Source organism: Lingula anatina, chromosome 1 (genome assembly GCF_051362555.1).
Source record: "Lingula anatina isolate TDL-2025a chromosome 1, LinAna3.0, whole genome shotgun sequence".
NCBI lineage: Eukaryota > Metazoa > Brachiopoda > Lingulata > Lingulida > Lingulidae > Lingula > Lingula anatina.
The window spans coordinates 11,371,733-11,397,214 of record NC_141767.1 but is presented as its reverse complement, the minus strand read 5'-3'; the positions used below and the strand labels follow the sequence as shown (position 1 = coordinate 11,397,214).

Genomic DNA, 25,482 nt, shown 5'->3' with positions numbered 1-25,482 from the left:
TTTTTCATCAAATGTACGGACGTGTTTTCATAAATAAATTAAGCATTTACATTTAAAAAAAGAATCCTGGAAAGAAAGTAGACAATAGATTAAATCAAACTGATTGACCAACTAAATACTCAAAAAGAAAACTGTCAAAATAATGGAGCTTGAATCAACCATATCTTGTTGGACTCGTCCATGATTCGAAGAGAGGGGCTGATGTTCAAAGTGCTTGACAAGACGAGGTTGCAAGGAAAGAAAGCTCTAGGACTCTCCAGGTAAACGGGATTTATGTTTTCATGTATTTCGTTTATTGTTAAACATGTCAGAGTTACATTAAACAAGACAACAGTTGGTTTCGAAAGTATTGGGTTTTTTCAAGAGGTAAATCGGAGTCCTTTACGTGTCATGTGTGGGTACTTCATTTTCCAAGCCTAATGAGTGCGTTTCCTATCTCTCGCAGTTGCTATTTTATTCCTCTTCTTTGGCTTTTATATGATTTCAGTGTTTAACTTAAAGTTGAGGGACTTCATATTCCATATCTTTAATGGTGCTAAAATCTTTTCGGCGATGCTCATTTAGCTCGGCTGGTTTAGTTTAAAGACTTCTCTGAAGTTTAAAATTTGTCGGTTTGCCATTTCTAAAAACACCCAGACACGTGTAACAGTAAGTGCGTGCCCGTTGCGCCATCAAGAGATACCCCCCCCCCCCCCCCCCCCCCCCCGGGAAGTCAGTTGCCATTACTTGTTGTCTCTCTTTCTCCCCATTTCCCATTTTTCATCCAGGACTCGTTATCTAAAAGAAAAATATGCTAAATTATTTTTTTAAGTTAAAGGATTACTAAACGCATTTGTTTGAAATTTTACTATTTAGTCATATATCCTAGCTATGTGTACATATCCTTCAAAGCTACTAATTATTCCCTGTTTAGACCTAATAAGCTATAAACTCTTCACATAAGTACATGACATGAATAATTCCCACTGAAATTTACAGGAAACCATGGTGTTCTAAGTGAATGACAGGTCATTTGGAATCATGTAACATTTAAGATGGAATAAAACATCTAATCCAATAGTGCAGGGATGGGTCTCACAATGATTTGTGACAAGGAGAATTTTTTTTTCTCCAAAGTAATTTTTTTTTATTTGCATGTCCCTGTAGAGAGTACCTTAGAAAGCCTTGTTATAACAAAAGTTGCACATGCAGGGGTAGGGGTATTTTGTTTTTCTTATTTATTGCCATCATTTTAAATGAGAAGATATCCATTCAGAATACGACCTTGGATCTTAGTTAAGTGAAGTGAGAATGTACTTTTTTTTTTTACTACCAATGCTCAAGTGCACTGATTTGGTTCTACAGGATTGAATTTTGATGCTAAGGGAATTCCCCATTTAGAAAGTATGTCACTCCACAGATTAAGAACTAAACACGCTGACTCAGCAATATTTTGTTGGCACATGCTTTAAGTTATTAACCGAGTATTGTAAAAATAAGATTGAGAAGAATCATAGGGGCAAATGTGAAATTACTAGGTAATTTGAATGAATATATATATTGTTAATATATTTGTGTTATAATGCAGAATGCATCCAATGGAATGTTCATTTGTGTACGGTGCTTTCGGTATCAGGACAATCCCCCCCTGACTATTCCCCCTGGACAATTCCCCCCCCCCCCCAGGACGATCCCCCCCCCCCCCCCCCCCCCCCGAATAATATATTAATTTATATACAAATATAAAGTAAAGAGTACAAAGTTCAAATCTTTTCATCCATTTTCTGAATATTTCTTAGTGTGATGATGCAACTGGAGGATGAATAATATTAATTTCATTAAACAAATTACTTTCATGGAGTACAAGTACATAAAATTTTCAAGATAGAAGTACGGAACATTTCAATAAAAATCTGATCAAAGTTTAACTCCAGGTAAAGGAGAGTAAACAGATGTTCTCATTCATTCAGGTAGCCCTTTGATGAATTAACTGTTACTTTTAATTGCTTTATTACCTTCCCCCCCCCCCCCCCCCCCCCCCCCCCCATTGAGTAAGTCTTGAATCAAGGTCACCTCTAGATAGATGCGGGGTAAACAGATTTTCTCGCTTATCCAGGTATCCCTTTGACTATTTGTCACTTTTACTTGCTTGACAACTACCCACCACCCACCACACTAAAAATATTCATAAAATATCTGTTAACCTGTTCATCTGTTTATCCCACCTTTACCTGAAGAATAGGTGGTTATACTTTGATTAGATATTTAATAAATCTTTCTGTACTTGTACTCAATGAAAAAGGAATTTGTTATAAAATAATTTGTTTCATGATGAAGTTGTATTTTCACACTAAAAATATCAATAAAAAGGAAGAAATGTTTTTAACTTTACACTTTCTACTTAATATTTGTATATAAATATATATTTCTTGGGGGGGAATTGTCCGGGGGGAATAGTCCGGGGGGGAATTGTCCTAGAATCTGTGCTTTCAGTTTCTATTCTATTTGGTTTGATGACTTGGGTCACATTAGCATACTACTGCTGTTTGAATTCTGTCACCAATTTTCAAACTTGTCACTTATAGATTGGCACAAAACTCTCGAAAATATTTACAATATATTTGACATTTGTTAAATGTTTAATATATATATTAATTAATTTTAATGATTTCTTTTATCATATGGTATTCAAAAGAATCCTTAATATAAGGCAGTTTTTTTTTTATTACCTGTTTCTCGAACGATTTTTATTTTTGTCAGAGGTCGGAGGGGGGAAAAAAATAAAAAATATTTTTCAAAATAATGACTTTTGGTCACTCATTTTCAAATCTACATTAGACAATGGTAAATACTGGTTTTAACACAGTATAGCAATTTTTGGATAAAAACAGCAATTATTTTTCAATGTTTTATTTGTCTAAATGAATGTCAATTCAACGAATCATTCTTGTAAATTACAAAACAAAAAAAAAAAGTTTGCCTTTCTATGCATTCATGATGGCAGTGCACAAAACAGTTTTTGTCAATCTTGATGCAATATTATGTATGATTTAATGATTAAGTGGAAAATCATCAAATTTAAATTATCTACTTCATGTAACATGGCTATCCAGAAACAATATGGCTTCATGCCCATGTGAGTTCCAAGTCCCACACTGAAAACACCAATACATGTATATGAAAAATGACCATTTCACAAAAACAGCATTACTTCCATAAAAAGAATCCAATCAGGCTATATTTCAGACCTTTGAATCTTTCAATAAGTTTGAGAATCATCTTGTTAAATGGCCTTCCAAAAATGGTCACTATGGCAGCTGCACTAAGCTAGCCAGTCTCTCTCTGCATATGGGCTTCTATACCATAGCTCCTCTGTCAGTGTCTCTGCTATGTGTTTTCCAAGATTTTTGGCCTGTCCAGCCCGAAGACAAAGATTGAAGTTTTCCACTACTTGCGAGATGGAATATACATTGTCTGCCTTGCTTTACTTAGGGATTCACTGAAAAAAAATATGTTTCAGATAAATTTACTGAGTTGGATGTGTGCCTTCTCTTAGCTGCATGGGAATTGTATAATTCAAAAGACAGCAAACAATTGCTTAGCAAGATTGCTGAAAATACAAAAACCAGCAAGGGTAATATGGCCTGTTATGGTCTTAATTTTTATTAAATCTAAATGGCAGCAACAACTTATTTAATATTATTGAATGATCCACCCTTTTTATCAGGAAAAAGTCTGCTCTGGATCAAAATTGATCTAGGTGCATGAAGGTTTTATGGTCAATGGTTCACTTTTTCAGAAAAAGAACCCTCTTTTGAAATTGCTGGCTACTGGCCTGGTTAAACTTAATATCTATATACTTAAAAACTTGGCGGAAAACTTAATTGAACTATGAATTCATGTTGACAGGCTCATTATCCAAAGCACATGATAGTTTACAGCTATTACCTGCCTTAATTTAATTTTAAAAAATGTCAAAGACACGTTGCTTCAGTATAGAAACATCTGCTGTTGTGAGCAAGCAATTAGCATTTAACATATGTTTTTGTGAAAGTGCAAAAAAGGACATTTATTTACCAACATATCAATGCCTAAAATATATTCACCTTAAAAAACTATGACACTCTAGACTGATAAAACGAAAAAAAATACTCACATCATTTCTGGAGACTTTCAGAAGTAGGCCTATGCGAGTGCTGCATTAAAAATCCAATGCGCTCTGTATTTGGATGTTCTTGGAGACTTTAGTTGAGCCTGCCTCTTTTGGTGTTCACTGCCAACTGTTATCTGAATGCATTTAATGTCAATGTCTACCACCGTAGTGACCGGCGTTCTTACATTCAGTTCAGAACCTATTTTTGCTCCCTGAAACCTTCCACACGTGACAAGTGTTGCAGTTGATATTTTCATTTCTGACAGAAAGCAGTCAATAAAATGGCCTAAAACGTCTGTAACACTGGCCGGACAGACCTTTTTGCATAATATCTTTGGTCCTTCCTTCACTATAATACTGAGCCACACAACAGTGGTCAATTTCCTGCTTAAGTAGAGACAGCTACTCCAGTATGTGTCTCCCGCCATGTTGCATTAATTTGACACATGCAGTGTAAAATATGAGCGAAGCATTGATTGGCTTAAAAACTGGAAGCTGGGGGAAATGAACCAATCATTGTACCACCAGCGTAGGCGCTGGCGGTACACATGGTTTTAGTCCCGACCCGTATGTTCTGCCGGCTCCTGCGGCTCCGCCGCCAAGTCACCGTTACCGCTTCTCCTCCTAGACGGTAAGGGCCTCCATACCCATCTCTTGGATTAAGGTCACCTATAATCTCAACTCGTTCCACGTAAAATTTGGGCTTTGTCGGTATTGGGGTCTAGGTGTGGCACTCATTGCAATGCACCCTTGTCCAAAAATGGCAAAATTAAATGCTAATTATCTCCCCTACAGAAGGAATTATGGGAAAAATTTCTACAGACAGCTTTCCAAAAGTCATATGTGTAGATTTCAAATATGCCCTTGGATTTGACCTTTGACCTTTATTTTAAGGTCAAACGGGCCAAAATTTTCAAAAAAACAAAATTTTTGCCGAAAAAAAATTATTTGCGGTCTTATTCAGACACCACACAGACTTAACTAATAATATTAATGGAAAGTGTTACCCTTCAGGTCATCTTTCATCTCCGTGAATTTGGGGTCAATCGGTGCATTTTCACGGGAGTAGCGGCCATAAGATATCGAAACTGAAAACTGTCTCTAATTCGGGAACAGTTAATGCTAGACACCCATTCTTTTTTGCATTTTGTAGAGCATGTAAAGCCCAACACTGGAGGTGGTCTCCGTTTTTTTGTATTCCATACGGTTTCCGAGTTACGCTGTATCAAAAAGTACATATTGGTGGTGAAAGCAAAATGTGCAGTACGGTAATGGATAATAAATTTTGAACTCCGGAAAAATAAAACATAAGGCTTCGAAAAGGTCAAAAATGACATTATTTCATCAAATTTGAACATCTGGAACTTCAGAGCACCTCCCATTTCAAGAATTTTGACCAAAATGACCTTTTTATGTACATATTGGTGGTGAAATGTACATATAGCCATCATCTGCGTCTGTCGTCGCCGTCGTCGCCGTCGCCGTGCACTTTTACCGATAACACGATAAGTGGAAAACCATTTTACCTTTTGACTTGAAACTTACAGAACTGATGAATATTCATAATACGCAGGTCAAGTTCGAAAATCAGCATGATCGGGTCACTTTTAGGGAATTTATGCAGTTTTTTCACTTTTTTCAGCATATATGCAGCACCGATAACACGATAAGTGGAAAACCATTTTACCTTTTGACTTGAAACTTACAGAACTGATGAACATTCATTATACGCAGGTCAAGTTCGAAAATCGGCATGATCGGGTCACTTTTAGGTAATTTATGCTGTTTTTTCACTTTTTTCAGCATATATGCAGCACCGATAACAGGATAAGTGGAAAACCATTTTACCTTTTGACTTGAAACTTACAGAACTGATGAATATTCATAATACGCAGGTCAAGTTCAAAAATCAGCATGATTGGGCTATTTTGAGGGAATTTATGCTGTTTTTTCACTATTTTCAATATAAATGCAACACTGATAACACAATATAAGAAAAACGGATTGGCCAATTGTAATTATACTCACAGGAGTGGTCAATCTTACTAAAACGCAGGTTGAGTTCGAAAATAAGCATAATCGGGCCATTACTTAAGAAGTTATACTGTTTTTTCACATTTCCTCAGATTCAATTATTAGGCATGTTAACAGTCTCATTATTTAACTAATAAGATGCCTAAAAGTGTTTGTTTGATATTTCCTGCATCTTTACAACATTGTTAGTTGATTATGTAAAAAACATGGTAAACTTGTTATCATGTATTGTGTAATAAAGTGTCAAAAATGGAAATAAACTCATATCATTGCAGTTTGTCAGATTCAATCATCCACTATGTTCAGAATCTCAGAATGGAGGAAATTGGACATTTAACACTGTTCTATTGATACTTTTCCCATCTCATCAATTTTCTTAGTTGGACATATAAAAATGGCAGTGAAATGTTTATTTTGTTTTATGTTAAAAAAGTGTTAAAAATGGAAATAAACCCATTTCAGAACAGTGCTGTCTTGTTTACATTTTGGCATTATCAAGGCGTGACTTTGAAGTTCCATGGGCCTGAAGACCTTTGCTAGTCACATTTTCTGAATATCTGTGATATAAATATTTTATAATTAAAAATTGATGGTCATTAAGCTGTTAAACATTATGTAATATTGCATCAAAATTTGAAGAAACCCCCATTTTGGGCACTGCTTCCATGATGACCATTTAAGGAAAATCATGTCACTTACTGTTTTCAAACTTACAGGATAGAAACATGGGACTAAAATACAGCTTCAGTAGGCAATGCAGTCTGTTTGGGTTTTTTTTTTTTTTTTTTTTTTTTTTTTGCAGTTAAACAGTTTTTTGTGAAAATTTAATTTTTCACATATTGGCATTTTCAAGGTGTGACTTTAAAGTTCCATGATCTTGAAGACTTTTGCTTGTCACATTTTCTGAATGTCCATGTTACTAATATTTTATTAATAACATTTGATTGTCATTATGCTGTTAAACATTATGTAATGTTGCATCAAAATTTGAAGAAACCCCTATTTTGGGCACTGCTCCTATGATGACCATTTAAGGGAAATCATGTCACTTACTGTTCTCAAACTTACAGGAAAGAAACATGGGTCTAACATACAGCTTCAATAGGCAACACAGTCTGTTTGGTAAATTTTTCTGGCAATTTAACAGTTTTTTGTAAAAATTTAATTTTTCACCTATTTGCATCTTTATTTTCTGTTCTTTGTCTGTACATTTGACAGCTTTGCTGCCTTGTCTTTATTTTAATTAGTTTTTTTTGTAGGAAATTTATGGCACATTATGGTAACTCCAAAATTATAACATTTAGTCCCTTATATCTCCAAAACTGGCAGAGATATTTCCATAGTTACTATTGAACTTGAATAGGAAGTCATACACTGGCAATCTAAATGTGACCTTAAAATTGACCTTTGACCTACTTTTCACCATGAACTGAACTTTGCAAATTTTGCTTCCTTTTTATCTCCAAAACTGGCAGAGATAGGTCCATAGTTTCTATTGAACTTGAATAGGAAGTCATATACTGGCAATCTAAATGTGACCTTAAAATTGACCTTTGACCTACTTTTCACCATGAACTGAACTTTGCAAACTTTGCTTCCCTTTTATCTCCAAAACTGGCAGAGATAGGTCCATAGTCTTTATTGAACTTGAATAGGAAGTCATATACTGGCAATCTACATGTGACCTTAAAATTGACCTTTGACCTACTTTTCACCATGAACTGAACTTTGCAAATTTTGCTTCCCTTTTATCTCCAAAACTGGCAGAGATAGGCCCATAGTTACTATTGAAGTTGAATAGGAAGTCATATACTGGCAATTTACTGTGATCTTGGAATTGACCTTTGACCTACCTTACGATGAACTTAACTTTGATTGTACCATTTTTATGTACAGACACAGATGTGTCTGTACATATAGCCATCATCTGCGTCTGTCGTCGTCGCCGTCGTCGTCGCCGTGCACTCAGCGATAACACGATAAATGGAATACCGTTTTACATTTTGTATTCAAAATTACAGAACTCATGAATATTCATAATACGCAGGTCAAGTTCGAAAATCAGCATGATCGGGCCATTTTTAGGGAAGTTATGCTGTTTTTTCACGTTTTTCAGCATATATGCAGCACCGATAACACGATAAGTGGAAAACCATTTTACTTTTTGGGTTGAAACTTACAAAACTGATGAATATTTATAATCCGCAGGTCAAGTTCGAAAATCAGCATGATCAGGCCATTTTTAGGGAAGTTATGCTGTTTTTTTCACTTTTTTCAACATATATGCAACACTGATAACACAATATAAGAAAAACAGATAGCCCATTGTCATTATACTCACAGGAGTAGTCAAACTTACTAAATTGCAGGTTGAGTTCGAAAATCAGCATAATCGGGTCTTTATTTTAGAAGTTATGCTGTTTTTTTACATTTCCTCAGATTCAATTGTTAGGCATGTTAACAGTCTCATTATTTAACTAATAAGATACGTAAAAGTGTTTGTTTGATATTTCCTGCATCTTTACAACATTGTTAATTGATTATGTAAAAATGATGGTAAACTTGTTATCGTGTATTGTGTAATATAGTGTCAAAAATGGAAATAAACTCATATCATTGCAGTTTGTCAGATTCAATCATCCACTATGTTCAGAATCTCATAATGGAGGAAATTGGACATTTAACACTATTCTATTGATATTTTTCCCATCTCATCAATTTTCTCAGTTGGTCATATAAAAATGGCAACAAACTGTTTATTTTGTTTTATGTTAAAAAAATGTTAAAAATGGAAATAAACCCATTTCAGAACAGTGTGTCTTGTTTACATTTTGGCATTTTCAAGATGTGACTTTGAAGTTCCATGAGCCTGCAGACCTTTGCTAGTCACATTTTCTGAATATCCATGATACTAATATTTTATTATTAAAAATTGATGGTCTTTATGCTCTTAAACATTATGTAATATTGCATCAAAATTTGAAGAAACCCCTATTTTGGGCACTGCTCCCATGATGACCATTTAAGAAAAACCATGTCTTTTACTGTTTTCAAACTTACAGGAAAGAAACATAGGGCTAAAATACAGCTTCAGTAGGCAATGCAGTCTGTTTGGTAGTTTTTTCTGGCAGTTAAACAGTTTTTTGTGAAAATTTAATTTTTCACATATTGGCATTTTCAAGGTGTGACTTTGAGGTTCCATGAGCCTGCAGTCCTTTGCTAGTCACGTTTTCTGAATGTCCATGTTACTAATATTCTATTATTAAAAATTGATGGTCATTATGCTGTTAAACATTATGTAATATTGCATCAAAATTTGAAGAAACCCCTATTTTGGGCACTGCTCCCATGATGACCATTTAAGAAAAACCATGTCACTTACTGTTTTCAAACTTACAGGAAAGAAACATGGGTCTAAAATACAGCTTCAGTAGGCAATGCAGTCTGTTTGGTAATTTTTTCTGGCAGTTAAACAGTTTTTTGTGAAAATTTAATTTTTCACATATTGGTATTTTCAAGGTGTGACTTTGAAGTTCCATGAGCCTGCAGACCTTTGCTAGTCACGTTTTCTGAATGTTCATGTGACTAATATCCCATTATTAAAAATTGATGGTCATTATGCTGTTAAACATTATGTAATATTGCATCAAAATTTGAAAAAAACCCTATTTTGGGCACTGCTCTCATGATGACCATTTAACAAAAATCATGTCAATTACTGTTCTCAAACTTACAGGAAAGAAACATGGGTCTAAAATACAGCTTCAGTAGGCAATGCAGTCTGTTTGTTAATTTTTTCTGGCAGTTAAACAGTTTTTTGTGAAAATTTAATTTTTCACTTATTGGCATTTTCAAGGTGTGACTTTGAAGTTCCAAGATCCTGAAGACCTTTGCTTGTCACGTTTTCTGAATGTCCATGTTACTAATATTCTATTATTAAAAATTGATGGTCATTTTACTGTTAAGCACAGTGATTGCGAAAGACATTGAAAACTTACCAGACATGTGGGCTGGAGCAAATTAAATTTTGTCAGCCCACACCTTTTTTTTACCGGCCCACAACAAAATAATCAAGCTTTATATTTTCACTTCATTTTTGATGAATATTATTGTCTAGCATTTTAAATCGTTGCTTTTTAATTTTCAGGCCAGATGTAATAGGATGTTTAAAGGTTTAAGTTTAAACGTCTTTCATTTTGGTTGCTTTCTGGCATTTAAGTTTTATCCTTTTTACATCTGGGTTGCCTGTCTTAATTTCTAATCTTTTAACACAAGATCATGTATCCTTTGTAAATTTTATTCCAATTTTTGACTTAAATTAAAACATAAGTCATAGTGAAGTGGAGCTTCCAACTTTTGTAACGTTTTTTAGATTTTCACTCTTGGAAAAATGCTTGTCTGTTAGCAGGGATTGTCCTGGGTCAAAATCTGGTCGGTCCATTTTGGCCCACTTGGTCAAAAAAAGTGTGCCATTTTTTAAAAATGTGTGCCGTGAATTATTTAAAGAAAATTCATTGTATTTCAATATTTTTTATATGATTAAAATCAATGAAAAAAGGCTTAATGCTACTACTCTGAAGTCCTAAATAATTGTAGTGTGTGGAAAAATCTTCCAAAATAAACATACTGTCTGAAAAATTATACAGTACTTAATGGAAAAATCTTCAGAATTGATAATTGCACTATGCCAAATAATTGCACTACATGGAAAAGGTAGACAAATCCCATTTTTATTGTAAAATAAAGCTATTGCTCTCATAGCAGGCCCGTAGCCAGCAATTTTAAAAGGGGGGGGGGTCTTCCATAAAAACGCCATGTACCTAGATCAAATTTTACCAAGAGTGGACCTTTTGTCAGCATAAGAGGCGGTTCTTTCGAAACCCCTGAACCATCCCTGGCTACGGGCCAGAGTCTGAAAAGAATTTTTATTCAATATCTAATTCTAAAGTTTAGATGAATATACTGTAATGGACAGTTTTGCACCCTGACTGTGCCATTGCGGATTTTCCGCATGGAAAATGATGTTGTCCCTCATTTTGACATATAGGACCGCTAAAGGCGCAATATGACTTAAAATATCCGTTAAAATTAGTTAAGAGCACCCATCTAAAAGCAAATGAATATTTCACTTAATCGTTTACTCAACATGCAGTCCGACGGAAGCCATACTTGTTTACCCAGCACGTTTAGTTAGGTGTTCTCAGAGGTCCGCGCGTGGCCAGTCGTAAGCAGTTTGAGCGGCCTGTTTTCAGAGTCTTGAGCAGTATGTTTTTCATTGACCTGTAGTTGTTTCAGTTTCGATACATTTTTTTGTGAAACGGGTCACATGTCAGCCCTCACACCATCGCTACGCACACTTCAAGCGACATCATAATGTACGTAGACCTTTATTACAAAACGCGCCAGTATGGCGCAAGTTAAAGTTTTACTTGCGAATAGTGCGTACTTAGAGCTTTACGATAAATTCAAATATGAGGCGAGGTGTCTGTTAAAGAAACTGACTTTAGTCCGTCGGACATGTGGGCCGATGAGTTAAAAGGGTTTTCCAGCCCACAGAACTTTTGCCGGCATATGGCCGTGGTCCGACGGCTTTCGCAATCACTGTAAGCATTATGTAATGTTGCATCAAAATAGAAGAAAACATAATTTTTGGTGCTGCTGCCATTATGACCATTATGGGAAAACCGTGTTATGACTGTCAAACCTTTAAAAAAGAAACACAGGACTAAAATGCAGAATGAGTTGGAAAAGCAGTCTAATTGGCTTCATTTTCTGGAAGTTATACATTTGAGTGAAATATTCATTATCTTTTTGGCATATTCATTGTTGGACTCGGAGCTCCCATGGACATGAAGCCGAATGGTGATCAAATTTTCTACATGTCCATGCTATTTATTGTCAATAATCAAAAATTGGTGATAATTATTCTATAATTTATTATGTAATGTTACATCAAAATTGACAACAATATTTTTGCATTGCTACTGCAAACATTATGAAAAGAAAACTGTGTTACTTATTATTAACTTACAAGTATTATTTTTAGGATTGGCATGCAGTTCAAATTAGAAAGCCAGGTCAATTGGGTTATCATTTATTATTGAATTTATGCAATTTTGTGTGAAATTTTCATTTTTCTCATTCTGGCACTTTCTAAGTATAAACTTGAACTCTGATTGGCCTGAAGCCTTATGCTTTTACTTTCGTCGTTGTTACCTGTTGTGCATAATTAAAATTTGATGTTGACTGTGCAGTAAAACATAGTGTATTATTGCATCAGAATTGGTAGTCTCCTATTTTGTGCATTATTGTTTTGTGCTTTTCTTAAGATGTGACTTATGGGCCTGAAAGACCTTTGAGAGGGTCAGTCTGTTAATATCCCTTGGGTATCACTTAGCTAATTTCTGAGTTATAAAGTCATTTGCCTAATTGATAGGCCATTAAAGGAGATTACATAAAGCACACTTGTTGATATTTCCTTGTAAACTCCCAAAAGTTAAGCTCTCTGCTAGATTAATAATAAGGAAGCAGTGATAATTATGCAGGTTATTATATATATATATATATATATATATATATATATATATATATATATAATCAAAGATTAAAAATTTGAATAGCAGCTTCATTGAAATTATATTTACCTCAGGCTCTGCCAAGGAGGTTATATTTTCACCCCTGTTTGTCTGTCATCAACATAACTCAAAAAGTTATGGACCGATTTTGCTGAAATTTTCAGGAACTGTCAGAATTGGGCCAAAGAGGACAATGGTTAGTTTTTAGTGGTGGTCTGGCTCAATAATCAATCAATAATCAATAATAATCAACAATTGCTGCCTTGGCAGAGGTCTGCACTCTCGGTGGTTTTCTAGTTTTGTTATGTTTTCCTTTACAATTTTTTCTCAAACACTTGCATTTGTGACTTTTAACTCTCATCCGCTCGAGGCACTGCACATTTTCTGTATTTCCACATAAGCAATTATATTGTTTTTTATGTCTTTAAACATTATATAATATTATTTTATGCACTGTCATCATTTTTCAAATATTGAGACTTTCATCATGTGACTTTGGTCTCTCATGGTCCTGAAACTGTAATCTTATTGAAGGGGTGGATTGAGACCATCTTCTGGGTCTTCTGGAAGACAGGTTATTAAGTTTATATTGACTGGTATCTATTTTTTTCTGTTGGAAGACCATCAAAATGGAGGATGGATCAACATAGATACTTTGGAATACTGTCAGAAAATATCTCAGGGTCTGCTCCTGTTATTGACCATGTTACCTGTTGTGCATGATTAAAATTCAGTGTTGACTGACAGTGCTATTATAAGCATTATTTATTATTGCATCAAAATTGACAAAATGACCTTTTTTTATATCTTTATTTTCTGTTTTTTGTCTGTACATTTGACAGCTTTGCTGCCTTGTTAGTTATATGTATATTTTTTGCATATTTTGAAAATTCTTGTTGATTGCATTTTTACAGCTTGTCAAGCACAAGACTGGTGGCTGTGTTCCTTATTTTGTGTATGTGGGGGTCTATACGAATGCGCTTGCTCCAGCTGGTGGTACAATATTCGGAGGCGGTATCGCCTCTCTGATCCTCTAGTTTTTTCTGTACGAAATTTATGGCACATTGTTGCAACTCCAAAATTATAACATTTAGTCCCTTATATCTCCAAAACTGGCAGAGATAGGTCCATAGTTACTATTGAACTTGAATAGGAAATCATATACTGGCAATCTAAATGTGACCTTGAAATTGACCTTTGACCTACTTTTCATCATGAATTGAACTTTGCAAATTTTGGTTCCCTTTTATCTCCAAAACTGGCAGAGATAGGTCCATAGTTACTATTGAACTCGAATAGGAAGTCATATACTGGCAATCTAAATGTGACCTTGAAATTGACCTTTGACCTACTTTACACCATAATCTGAACATTGCAACTTTTTAATGCTTTTTTTTTTCAAAACTGGCAGAGATACGCCCATAGTTACTATTGAATTTGAATAGAAAGTCACAAGAGGCAATTTACTGTGACCTTAAAATTGACCTTTGACCTACTTTTAACCATGAACTGTATCTGTAATAACAATAATAGAATTGTAAGTGGAGCTTTGATGCATATATCTCTGTCCAATGATGTGGGAAAAGGCCCATGAGTTTTCACAGCAATAGATAATTTTAATCAAGTCCAGAAGTGATACACCCCATTTCCATAGATTTTTAGATCGATCTAGCCCTGTGGGGAGTCTCACTAGATTACTGTCAGCTTGGCCGGCTAAAGCGTCTGTCCCACCTACTAAAAGCTGTAAGGGGGTAATTAACTATGGTGCCCGCTCGGCTGACTGCAATTTAGCGTGAACCCCCAGGGAGTTAGATCGATCTAAATCTCTGGGAAAGCACCCATATATTCAAGATTGGGTCAGACATTTGAGAACAGTTGCTGACCAGTTTGGGTATATGTGTTAAGGTAATTAAAAAGATCATGCCTATTGGTAGACTGATATTTGCTATGGTACACTGACAATAATTAACACTTACCAACTAACAGCATAACAGTTGCACTCTGTCTGCTATCACACTTGAGCTAATCAGCCTTCTTCAGAGTCTGAGTGAATCCAAACAAATCATTGTACTTTTGCTAGATTTTTCCAAGGCTAAACTAATGTAAACTTCAGTTTGACTCAATTATAACCAAGCAATACTACTTGCTACTAGGAATTGTTCAAATTTTCAGAACGTATATCAAACATGAGCTTTGCTGAATTATTTTTGTGGTAGTTTAATAATATATATTTAGGAATGAGAAGAATTTATTAGATTTATTGCAGGTGTTGTGATGATTTCATGGTCAAATTGCATTTCATAAACTTAATCTTTTAAAATTTAATTGCGCAATGAAGGGACATAAATGTATGCACCTCCACCTCCACCCCTGTGCTCATACCATTGTTTTTGACAGCTAGCCTGCTTCAAAATTCTGGTTTATCACCTGGTATGTACCAAAAATTTGTGTTGTCAGTAGATTTTAGTCAAGTCCCATCAATTGCTGGATTTCCTAGGGCCCCACTCAGAATAGGGGACTAACTAGTCTGAGGGTGAAATATGGCCAACCCACTTGAATACTTCTCCACGGGATATCTATTCAGTGTCTATTAGTAGATGAGGTGGCAACTTTTGCAGTGGGTCGCCATATATGATCCTCAGACAAGCTAGACCCTTATTCTGAATGGGGCCTAAGAGACTCCAGATCTCTCCTAGAGAAATAAATGTAGGAATTCAATTATTGGAAAGGATGTGGCATATTCAAAATGCATTTAATTTTTTTTTTCTTTGAAAAATAAACTAGTGTCATTTTTCATGGGGGGAGTCAGATTTTCATTATGAAATTTGGACTGGGGGAGTCGGATTTTCATGTTACACCTGGTAAGAACTGTTAACAATGAATTTTGCCAACCTTGCTAATGTGCACTACCTCTACAGGGACTCTTGCTGAATGCAATCAGATTAACATACTAACAAACCTCCTCCTGGTGTTGAGTAGAATATAGAAAAGCGTGAGATCATTGGAAAAAAAAGGAGGCATGTTAGTCTGTTTATCTGATTGCATTCAGCAAAAGTCCCTATGACGTTAGTGATCTTGGTCAACAAGATTCATACGGTCTATATCTTATGCTGTGAGGCTTATCCATATCCCATATAGTGAGGCTTATCCTGTTGATCGGCTGGTCCTAGCTCTGTTGAAATGTACTAAGTACTGTACATTTATCCTTAATTGAAGACAGTTAACCAGCATTTTTGTCTCAAGATTACTCTTAGGACTTTGAGGTTTCAATTTAAATATATTTTCTGAAATTTGTCACTGCACGTGGCTATATTAATTTATGTGATTAAATGATTCATGGTAATGTTTATGGTAATCACATTTTGCTTCATTTATTGGCAGGCGTTTGCAGAAAGATGAATCTTGCATACCTCCAGCGGGATGCACAGATGTTACTACATGGCAGACATGTTGTCATCATTGGAAGTTCAGGTGTGTTTATTTGTGGTTAGACAGGTTTTTGCTGCAAATTGTCACAAGGTGTATGTAAGCATGTAAATATGTTGTGCACATTTTATCATGAGCTAAAACTGTGTTGCTAACTACAAAATGATAGTTTATGAAAACATATTTTTAAAAGCATTTTGAGTTTGTCAATTACCAAAATTTCAGTTTGTCAATTTGCACCAGAATGTCACTCACAGTTATAACAATAACAAGCTAATGTTTAAAATTTTACAAAATAAAGTGATAACACTTCATTATTCTAGGGAATGCTGTTCGTGAAGCATTAATATAACTATGAATATTGCATTAACAAGGCATAATATTGCATTTTGACATGTTACTTGTGTACTTCATTTCCTTTAAAATGATTTATTCTAGTGATGAGATGTGTTTATAAGGATTTGGTACTACTACTCCAAGCCAATAGATACCTCACCACAGCACAGCTCAAAGCCAAGGTATCTTTCAAATTGGGTGCTTTCAATGTAATAAGTCTGTCATTGAAATATAGAAAATTATGTATTGTTTCATATATAAATATTTTTATGTACAGACACAGATGTGTCTGTACATATTGCCATCACCTGCGTCTGTCGTCGCCGATGGCGATGCCGATGCCGGTGCCGTGCACTTTCCTTGTAAACACGATAAGTGGAGGGCAGTTTTACTTTTTGGCTTTATATTTACAGAGCTGATGAATATTCATAAAACGCAGGCCAACAGGGGCGGATTTAGGCCGTCTTCTAGGTCTTCTGGAAGACGGTCAGATTTTCAAGTTTGCATTGACAGGTATCTATATTTTTCTGTCGGAAGACGGTCAAAAATGGAGGATGGTAACAAAGATAATTTGGAAGACTGTCAGAAAATATCTCTGGATCCGCCCCTGGGCCAAGTTCGAAAATCAGCATGATCGAGCCATTATTGTAGAAGTTATGCTGTTTTTTCACTTTTCAGCATATTTTTCACATTTCCTCAGATTCAATTCTTAGGCATGTTAACAGTCTCATTATTAAACTAATAAGATACGTAAAAGTGTTTGTTTGACATTTCCTGCATCTTTACAACATTGTTAGTTGATTTTGTAAAAATGATGGTAAATTTGTTATCGTGTATTGTGTAATAAAGTTTCAAAAATGGAAATAAACTCATATCATTGCAGTTTGTCAGATTCAATCATTCACTATGTTCAGAATGGAAGAATGGAAGAAATTGGACATTTAACACTGCTCTGTTGATATTTTTCCCATCTCATCAATTTTCTTAGTTGAACATATAAAAATGGCAGTAAACTGTTAATTTCGTTTTATGTTAAAAATTGTTAAAACTGGAAAAAAAACATTTCAGAACATTGCTGTCTTGTTACATGATGAGTTATAATTTTAAATATGATATTATGAATTATACAGTTCAAAATTCACATGATGTGTATTTTCAATTCTTTAATGATCTAATTTTGATTGCAACATGCAACTTATGTAGACACTTATTTACAGGGAGAGAAAACCTTTTTGGGTGATGAGCTTCTGATGGGAGGCTGCCTGGGTGAGATGGTGAATAGTACAAAATACAGAGAGGTCCGCAGGTACCATGGTCACAACGTGATGGTGACATATTACTTCATTGTGAGGTGCTATGATGACTATGTGCAACAAGTCCTAGAAGACCTGGAGCAGATGAAACCAGATGTGATCATCATGAGCTCCTGCATATGGGACATGACAAGGTATAGAGATTGAATTCATGGCAATACAAATAAGTTAAATATATTACAGGTTATGTTAACTGTCAAGCAAGTGCATTTTGAACTTCTGTTGCTGATTCCATTTCTATGGTCAGTTTACGTAATCTAGTTTGATTAACCCTGGGTTAAGAACCAGATTTGTAATTCATGTGACATGTACTGGGTTTATGATTTTATTAAGTTTTTACATTCATTAAACTGGTGAGAAAATTTGAAATTAAAAGCTTGTTTATGGTTTGTTTCTTTCTTTATTTCCTGAAATTTTCTTTTTTTTCACAGCTATGGTTCCAATGCAATACCAGCTTATCGCACTAACATCAGACGGTTGTTTGACCACCTGAACTTGGTGCTCTCCCCTTCAAGTTTGTTCATGTGGATGTCCACTTTGCCAGTGAATAAGAAACCACGAGGTGGCTTTCTTGAACCCTCAAAGGCATTCAATCCATACAACCCATGCAACCTCCACCTTGACATCACTGCAGGTAACCACTGTGCAAGGCTAGAGGCTCTCTTCCATGGGTACAGTGTTTTAGATATGTGTGAACTGTTCACACAACATGTTCACCTGAGGGCCCCTGATGGAGTGCACTGGAATGAGATCGCCCACAGACGTATAACCAACATATATCTAACAAAGCTCAGTCAAAGGTGGCACTTTATGGCACCATCTCACAGAATTTTAGGTCTTCAACCCTCACAGCTTAGGCATTGCCGTTCCTACACCACAGACAGCTTAGCTGATAGGTATATTGGGTATGGAACCTTGTATGCGCCTGGGCTTGACCTTGACAACAATATCAGTGTACCACGGTTCAGTTTCCAGAAACCTTTGTCAGTTGAGAGGAGCAAAGTACCATCTACCAGTGGGAAACAAGTTTCCAATGAAGCATCATGTAAAGTTAGCAACAACAACAAAAGTGATGCCAACGGGAATGCCATGAAATCTTCAAATGAAACTACTGAAGAGGAGAGTGTTAGTGCTACAAAGGAGGTAGTCCAACAAAGTGAAAATGCTAAGATGAGCCAAGAGTGTGAAAATGCTGCAAAGGCAACTGAAGTCCGTAAAGATACTGCAGAGTCTACATCAGAGGGTGAGAGTGATGTAAAAATAACTGAAGAGATTATAGATCTAACAAATATATCCCAAGATAGTGAAAGTGCTATAACAACAATCCAAGAAAGTGAGAACATTTCCCAGACTTCCCAAGAGAATGACCTTGTCATGAAGGCAGTCCATGAAGATGATATTCCATCAAGGGAACTTCAAGAAAGCAGTGTAATAGCCAGTAGTATTCCCAACAGCACATCTGGTTCAGAGAGTAAAGAGGCTTCAAATGCAGACACAGAACCAGAGACTGGGGCATCTGGCAGGAAAAGTAAGGAAGAAATGGGCATGAATGGCCAAGTCAGTGACAGTGATATTGTTATAGTTGAAACTCGGTGTAAACCTCAAATGTCAGCTGATGTTCATGAATCAGAAGTACCTGTTGATGACATGGCTAAAACTCCCACAGAGGAGGCCTCTCAGCTGACTGTCATAAAAGTAAAATCTGCAGAAAAAGAAGTCTGCAGCAGTGAAAACACTGTGGATGTGAAGCCCATGTCCCAAGTACAACAAGACAACACCAAACAGTCCAGGAAAATTCCACTCAAGATTCTAGACGGGAACAATATTGAGACTGTTAAACCTTCCACTGGTACAGCATTAAAAAGGAAGTTGTTTGTTAAGAAAAGTTACAATGTAGCAGCTGTCAAGAAACGCAAGACTGTGCATGTCAACCCTAAGCACAGGCATTTTAACAGTGGTAGGATGCAGTGGCAGATGGACTGCCAACAAGTCAATGGGGAATTTCATCACGGCCCATTTACCCAGCATTCGTATGAAGAGAGGCAATGGTCAGGACCACCACAGGATCCAGATTATATGGCAAGCTGCCCACAACAGCAGTGGAATGGCCAACAAGGTGGTTATGATAAACACTTGCCACCAAATTGGAATCAGCAAGGGGGGTACAATGGACACTGTCCACCCCAGGATTGGAGTTGGCAAGAGGGAAGTTGTAGTGCCCCAAACCAGGGATGGAATCAAGAAGGTTATGGCAGAAATGTTCCATCACAGGGGTGGAATCAGGAACAGGGCTACAAAGAGGAATGGAATCCACACTGTGGCAACTTTCCATCTCACAACTTAAACAGGCAAGGGGGCTGTAATGAGAACTTTAACTATCAGGAGTGGAGGCAGCAAGGGTATCACTGCAATATTAACCCCCCTCAAGAAAACCAAGGCATGCACAATTATGGGAGAGACATCCATAACCCAGCAGCACAAAGTGGCACATGGAACCAGGGCCCTTATTGCAATCCAGTTCCTTTGGAAGGAGATCAGAATAGTGGCTATGGAGGTGACTTGCATGCTCGTAGTGACCCAGTTCGTGGTGGATGTACAGGCCCATTTTGGCAGCAGGAATCAGGATGGCAGAATAATGGAAATTGTCAGTTATATCCAGAGACAGGAGCTTGTGTTAACAGGGGTTTACAGTTTCAGCCTCCCAGTGGTTTTGCAGAAGACAGCTTAAAAGACGTTGCAGCAGAGAATGAATGTGCTTGGACCAGGGAGCCAAAAATGATGTTTGACTTGAGAACCTTATTGAATAGGAGAAGGAGTAGAACAAATTTGGTTTGATTTAACAGTATGGCATTAAGGTAGTGTGTAACAAGTCCAGTAGAGAACATTTGAAAGGTGCTTGTCATTGTTAAGGTGACAGAACTTGAGATAGAATATAGTTTTTTGTGTATTAAATATTTAGGCATGTTACTTTTATCACATCCTAGATATTATCATTTCTTAACCTGTTATTACTCATAAGTAAGCTATGATTTTTGGCTTTGTCAGTTTACCTTAATACCCTAATTCAAAAGTTTTGAATAGATCAAAGTAATGCACAAATTTTGATTTAAAAAAAATATAGGATATGATCAGAAACGTGATCCAGTAATACATTTTAATTAAAATTAATAACTGTTGAGTTGCCTAGGCAGAGGTCTGGGCTCCCTGAGAGAAAATCTGATTAGAATGTTCAAATCATGTACATGCCATTTTTTATTATAGTTTATGAAGTTAAAAGTTTTTATTATTGTAGCTTTAGCTGTCCATTCATCAAGGTACCCTTCTATTTCTTTTTACCACTAAACTTGAGTTTATATTGTTTGAAGATCAAGTCATTAAAGGACATTGAGAAAATTTACAAAATTTTTGGTTTTTATGTTCTGAGAGATATAATTATAGGTCGTGTACATGATCCTTAGACAATGCCACACACACACGAAATCAAATTTGTATAAAAATTTTAACTTTTCTACACCACTGAAAAGAGGACCATAATGTATGGAAATTGGGGGGGGGGGGGGTAGAAATCGCTCCTCCCGACATATATTGATTTGGGATAGGGCATACAAGTATCTTGAGCAGAACTGATGCTTTGGCACTTGATATTAAATTCTACAATTCTTACAGATTTCCTAAACTAATTGAAGGCGCTCTCTCTAATGCCAAGGACTCCTGCATTCGGTACAGGAATCATTCAATCATTGATGTACATAAATTTCACAGAATTAACAGAAGAAAATTTTGATATCTTTATTTTCTCTACTCTTTATTAAAGGCTGTTAAACCTTTTCTGTCAATCTTTTTCATTTATTCGACTACATCGTATTTTTTCTCGATTAATTTTCACTAAAGCCTCTAAACGCTACCGGTACACTTATAAGTGCATTGGTTCCAAATATATTTTTTGTTAGCATAACATCCAAGTTGACAAATGTGCTAAATCCGTTAAATTTGTAAATATGTCAGTATATACCCGTGTATGTAATTATCTTTAGAGAACACGTTTGTCGCCTTCATTGCATTTAAGGATGGCAAATTTCTAGATGTATAATTTGAAACATACATAGTGAAATTAAATTGAACTATTTTATTCAGTTGTCTTCTTCCTAACCAGTTCCTTTATAAATGAGCCTTAAAAGAATGGTCTTCATGCCCAAAGTGTTTGAACAGTACTTGCTAAAAATCGACACAAAAAGTGAGAAAAGTATTGTGAGCAACTGATGATGAAAAACTAGGAAAGCACTCCGAGAGCGCAGACCTTCGCCAAGGCAGCAATTTTTGATTATTATTGATAATTGATTGATTATTGATATGGATCACCACCAAAAACCCATTTCCCACCTATCCTGAAAATTTCATCAAAATCGGTCGATAACTTTTTTGAGTTATGTTGATGACAAACAGACAGACTGGTGAAAACAACCTCCTTGGCGGAGACGTGTACATGTATATAGTGATTTAAGTGGAATATTGGGAATTGTGCCGCAGCAAAGGAATCGAACGTATCTTTCAGTCAAAACTAAGTCTGCCACAAAAACCACCAAGAGCCACTAAATTGAATCTTATTCAAGTATACCTCTCCAATGAATGAATGTAGGTTCTCATCGTAGCTCCTTGAGGATTTTTTTTTTACTCACATGATAAAGGTAGGCCTATACTTGGCGAAATGCCCTTCTGATATGTGCAGAAAAAATTCAACTGAGCGATAGGCTAATAAAAACCTATGTTAAAGCTTTACTAAAGGCTAACCTTTGTTCTTGCTTTGTTTTTCCCCGAAATACAAGATAAACTGTCCCTTACTCTGCTTTTATATATATATATATATATATAAAAGCAGAGTAAAAAAAAAAAATATATATATATATATATATTTATTTTTTTATTTTTTTTTTTTTTAATTGCCATCATATTCAAGTTTTCCGCATCCGTCTTCTCTCCTGTATTTGTGCCGTTTTGGTTCACTTTATTGCTGTCTCATTCTGTTAATTACGGTGTGTTCCAAGCCTTATCTTTTAATATTAACACTTCATTAGCAACTTTTCCAATAAAGATGGGGAGTTCAAGCTTGTTTCCTCGCAACTGAAATGTCTTTTCCGCGAAATGTGACAACATATTGGTTTTGACTATTAAAACGGTGGCCAGCCATTTTCTTTGTAACGGTTTCTGAAGGATCGCTGTAATCTGACACAAAGCCATTGGTAGATTATCTTCTTAGGCTGACGTGATAAGAAAGTAATTATAAGTTGGTTTCTTGGAGCTTGTACTTTCCAGCGATTACTCACGAAATTCTGCTCTCATTAATTCTAATGTAATTACGCCCTCACATGAAATCTTTTTGTCTCAGATACATATATAAGATCGGATTTTACTGCGAATCACATCAGTATCATGTAAACGTTATCTGAAGTCACACATCACAAAAAAGGATTGATTTTATTGTTCAGCAAATTTGATTAACCAAGTAAACTTTCATTGCTGAAGTTAAGCATCGGACCAAACGGCTTCAGAATTCATTGTAAAGCAAGGAATGGTGCATATCGACTTTGACGTTTGTTTTTTACAGAACTGAAAATATGCTTGATATCAATGTAACTCTACAAAACTTTACAAGAAATGTCAGCAGGCACAGCAATGAATACAGCACTTTGTACTCTCACATTTGGTATGGGGGCATTCTGTTGGTCGGCGTGTCATTCGGTTTCATCGGAAACATCTTAAATCTGATCGTTCTTAGCAGACGATCAATCCGTGGGACGGCAACAACTACGTACATCATCTACCTGCGTGCGCTTTCCATTGCAGATCTCGGTGTGACAGTCACGTCGGTGTTTGCATACGGCACGTACAAGACCTATTATAGCGATGACCCCAAAGACATCATTAAAACCAGATTAACTCTGGACACGGTTTCCGAGACTTTCATGGAACCTCTCTACCTGATAGCGCAAGGAACGTCATACTTTATAACCCTGGCGTTAACAGTTGAACGTTTCTTAGTGATTAAGTACCCGCTGGAAATGAAACGGTACTCCAACAAGAAAATATGTTATTTAGTGATTACGACGATAGTTTTGGGAGTGCTGCTGACCATATTGCCAGAATTTCTCATGATAGACTTGAAATTCATCACGTATCCGTTTTGGAACAAAAACGCATCAGACCCGCCAGTCGTACTGCTTAGCAAGCCACTGGATGCTTTTGAAGGGTATCATTGTGCTCTGCACGCTTTCATAATCCCTATTGTCTGGCTTATCATCCCTTGGCTCCTGCTTACTGTATTAAACGGCTTGCTCATCAGACACATAAAACAGACCACAAAAATCTGGAGTGAGATGCCCTCTCGACGCACAGTGAGTAGAAATCTAACTATCCTTCTCATATCGATAGTAAGCCTGTACGTAATCACCAACCTCCCAAAATGCGCTTGGCAGGTATATTTTTTCGTAACAAATGACGAGCCTTGCAAGCTGAAGAACTCGTTGCAAGAAGGTACCCTGATGGACAAGTTGAATATCGCCGCTACATCCCTCACAGTACTTGGAAGTTGTTTCAACTTTGTCATCTACTGCTTCGTTGGGACCAGATTTCGAAAAGAACTATTGCGATTGTTTTCGTCTCTTTGCTGCAGAAAGAACCGCCCTCTTCCTCCGAAGGATGTCATCAGCTATAGTCACCACCCGACTCAAGAAGAACATTTGCGGATGGACGACGGTGATCTGAATATCGCGCGGCGTAGGGTGTCAATGAGCACAGGCGTGGACACATCTAAACCCATGCTGCAAACTGTTCTGTAAATTACATGTATCAAACTGTTATACTGAGAAATTATGAGACTATGCTATATGCATATTTCTTTTTTCTTCTTATTTATATTTCTATCGTTTTCACAGTAGATGTGATCCTCAGCCTGGTACAAATTAGTCACGTTACTCAGACCTTAGCAAGTCTGTGTTGTTTAAAAAATGTCAAAGGAAGAAAGATCTCCCGGAGAAATGTTGTCTGAAATGTAGGGTCACCTTCAAATAATTGGATATTTAGAAATAAAGGGATAACAACTGTTCGTTTTTTCTGGGGTAAACGACGATTTTACCATACTTACTAATGGTAAATGCATCCATTCCGACATTTAGAGTTAGTTCATATATTTTTTTTCAAAAAGGTTTGGTGTTTAGAGGAATAGCCATCTATAAAGGCCGTGGTCTGATTCCAAGCACAGATTCTAGAACTGCGATAACCGCTGTTTTTGTGGTAAAATGTAATTTATTATTTCTATGAGTTGTTTACAATCTTTTTATTGTGAAATATTAATTTCATACGAACAGTTGTTATTCCTTTCAGCTTTATAACTTATTTGTGTTAAATTGCTCTGTATACCTTTATATATTTGCCTAGTTTTAATAATGCACAATCGTCTAATTTGACATCAATTTGTACAGTCGGACATTATATTATTTTAAAGGTATTATTCTGTACAGTTAATGTCCTTTACATCATTAGAAGCAAAGTAGGCGAATTTTGTGTCAAAATAATGTTAGTTAGCATTGTATTACTTAGCGCGAAGTACGGAGGCTTTTACTGAAAAAAAAACAAGACAAAATTTGCAAAACTGCGTTTGCACACAGCGTTA

The 25,482-nt window shown here is 36.0% G+C and overlaps 1 protein-coding gene and 1 long non-coding RNA gene across 2 annotated transcripts; one reads left to right on the top strand and one right to left on the bottom strand.

Moving 5' to 3' along the window:
- Positions 1-92: 92 nt before the first annotated feature.
- On the top strand, positions 93-21,218 carry LOC106175459 (uncharacterized). The gene is made up of 5 exons (XM_013557483.2): positions 93-260; positions 16,123-16,212; positions 16,606-16,685; positions 17,721-17,950; positions 18,248-21,218. The coding sequence occupies exons 2-5, from the start codon at positions 16,137-16,139 to the stop codon at positions 20,649-20,651; spliced, it is 2,790 nt and encodes a 929-aa protein (XP_013412937.2). The 5' UTR covers positions 93-260; positions 16,123-16,136; the 3' UTR covers positions 20,652-21,218.
- Positions 2,996-4,615, bottom strand: LOC147763978 (uncharacterized). The gene is made up of 2 exons (XR_015331764.1): positions 4,136-4,615; positions 2,996-3,478 (listed from the first exon to the last, which is right to left on the bottom strand). It is a non-coding gene; the product is annotated as an uncharacterized LOC147763978 (long non-coding RNA).
- Positions 21,219-25,482: the final 4,264 nt, after the last annotated feature.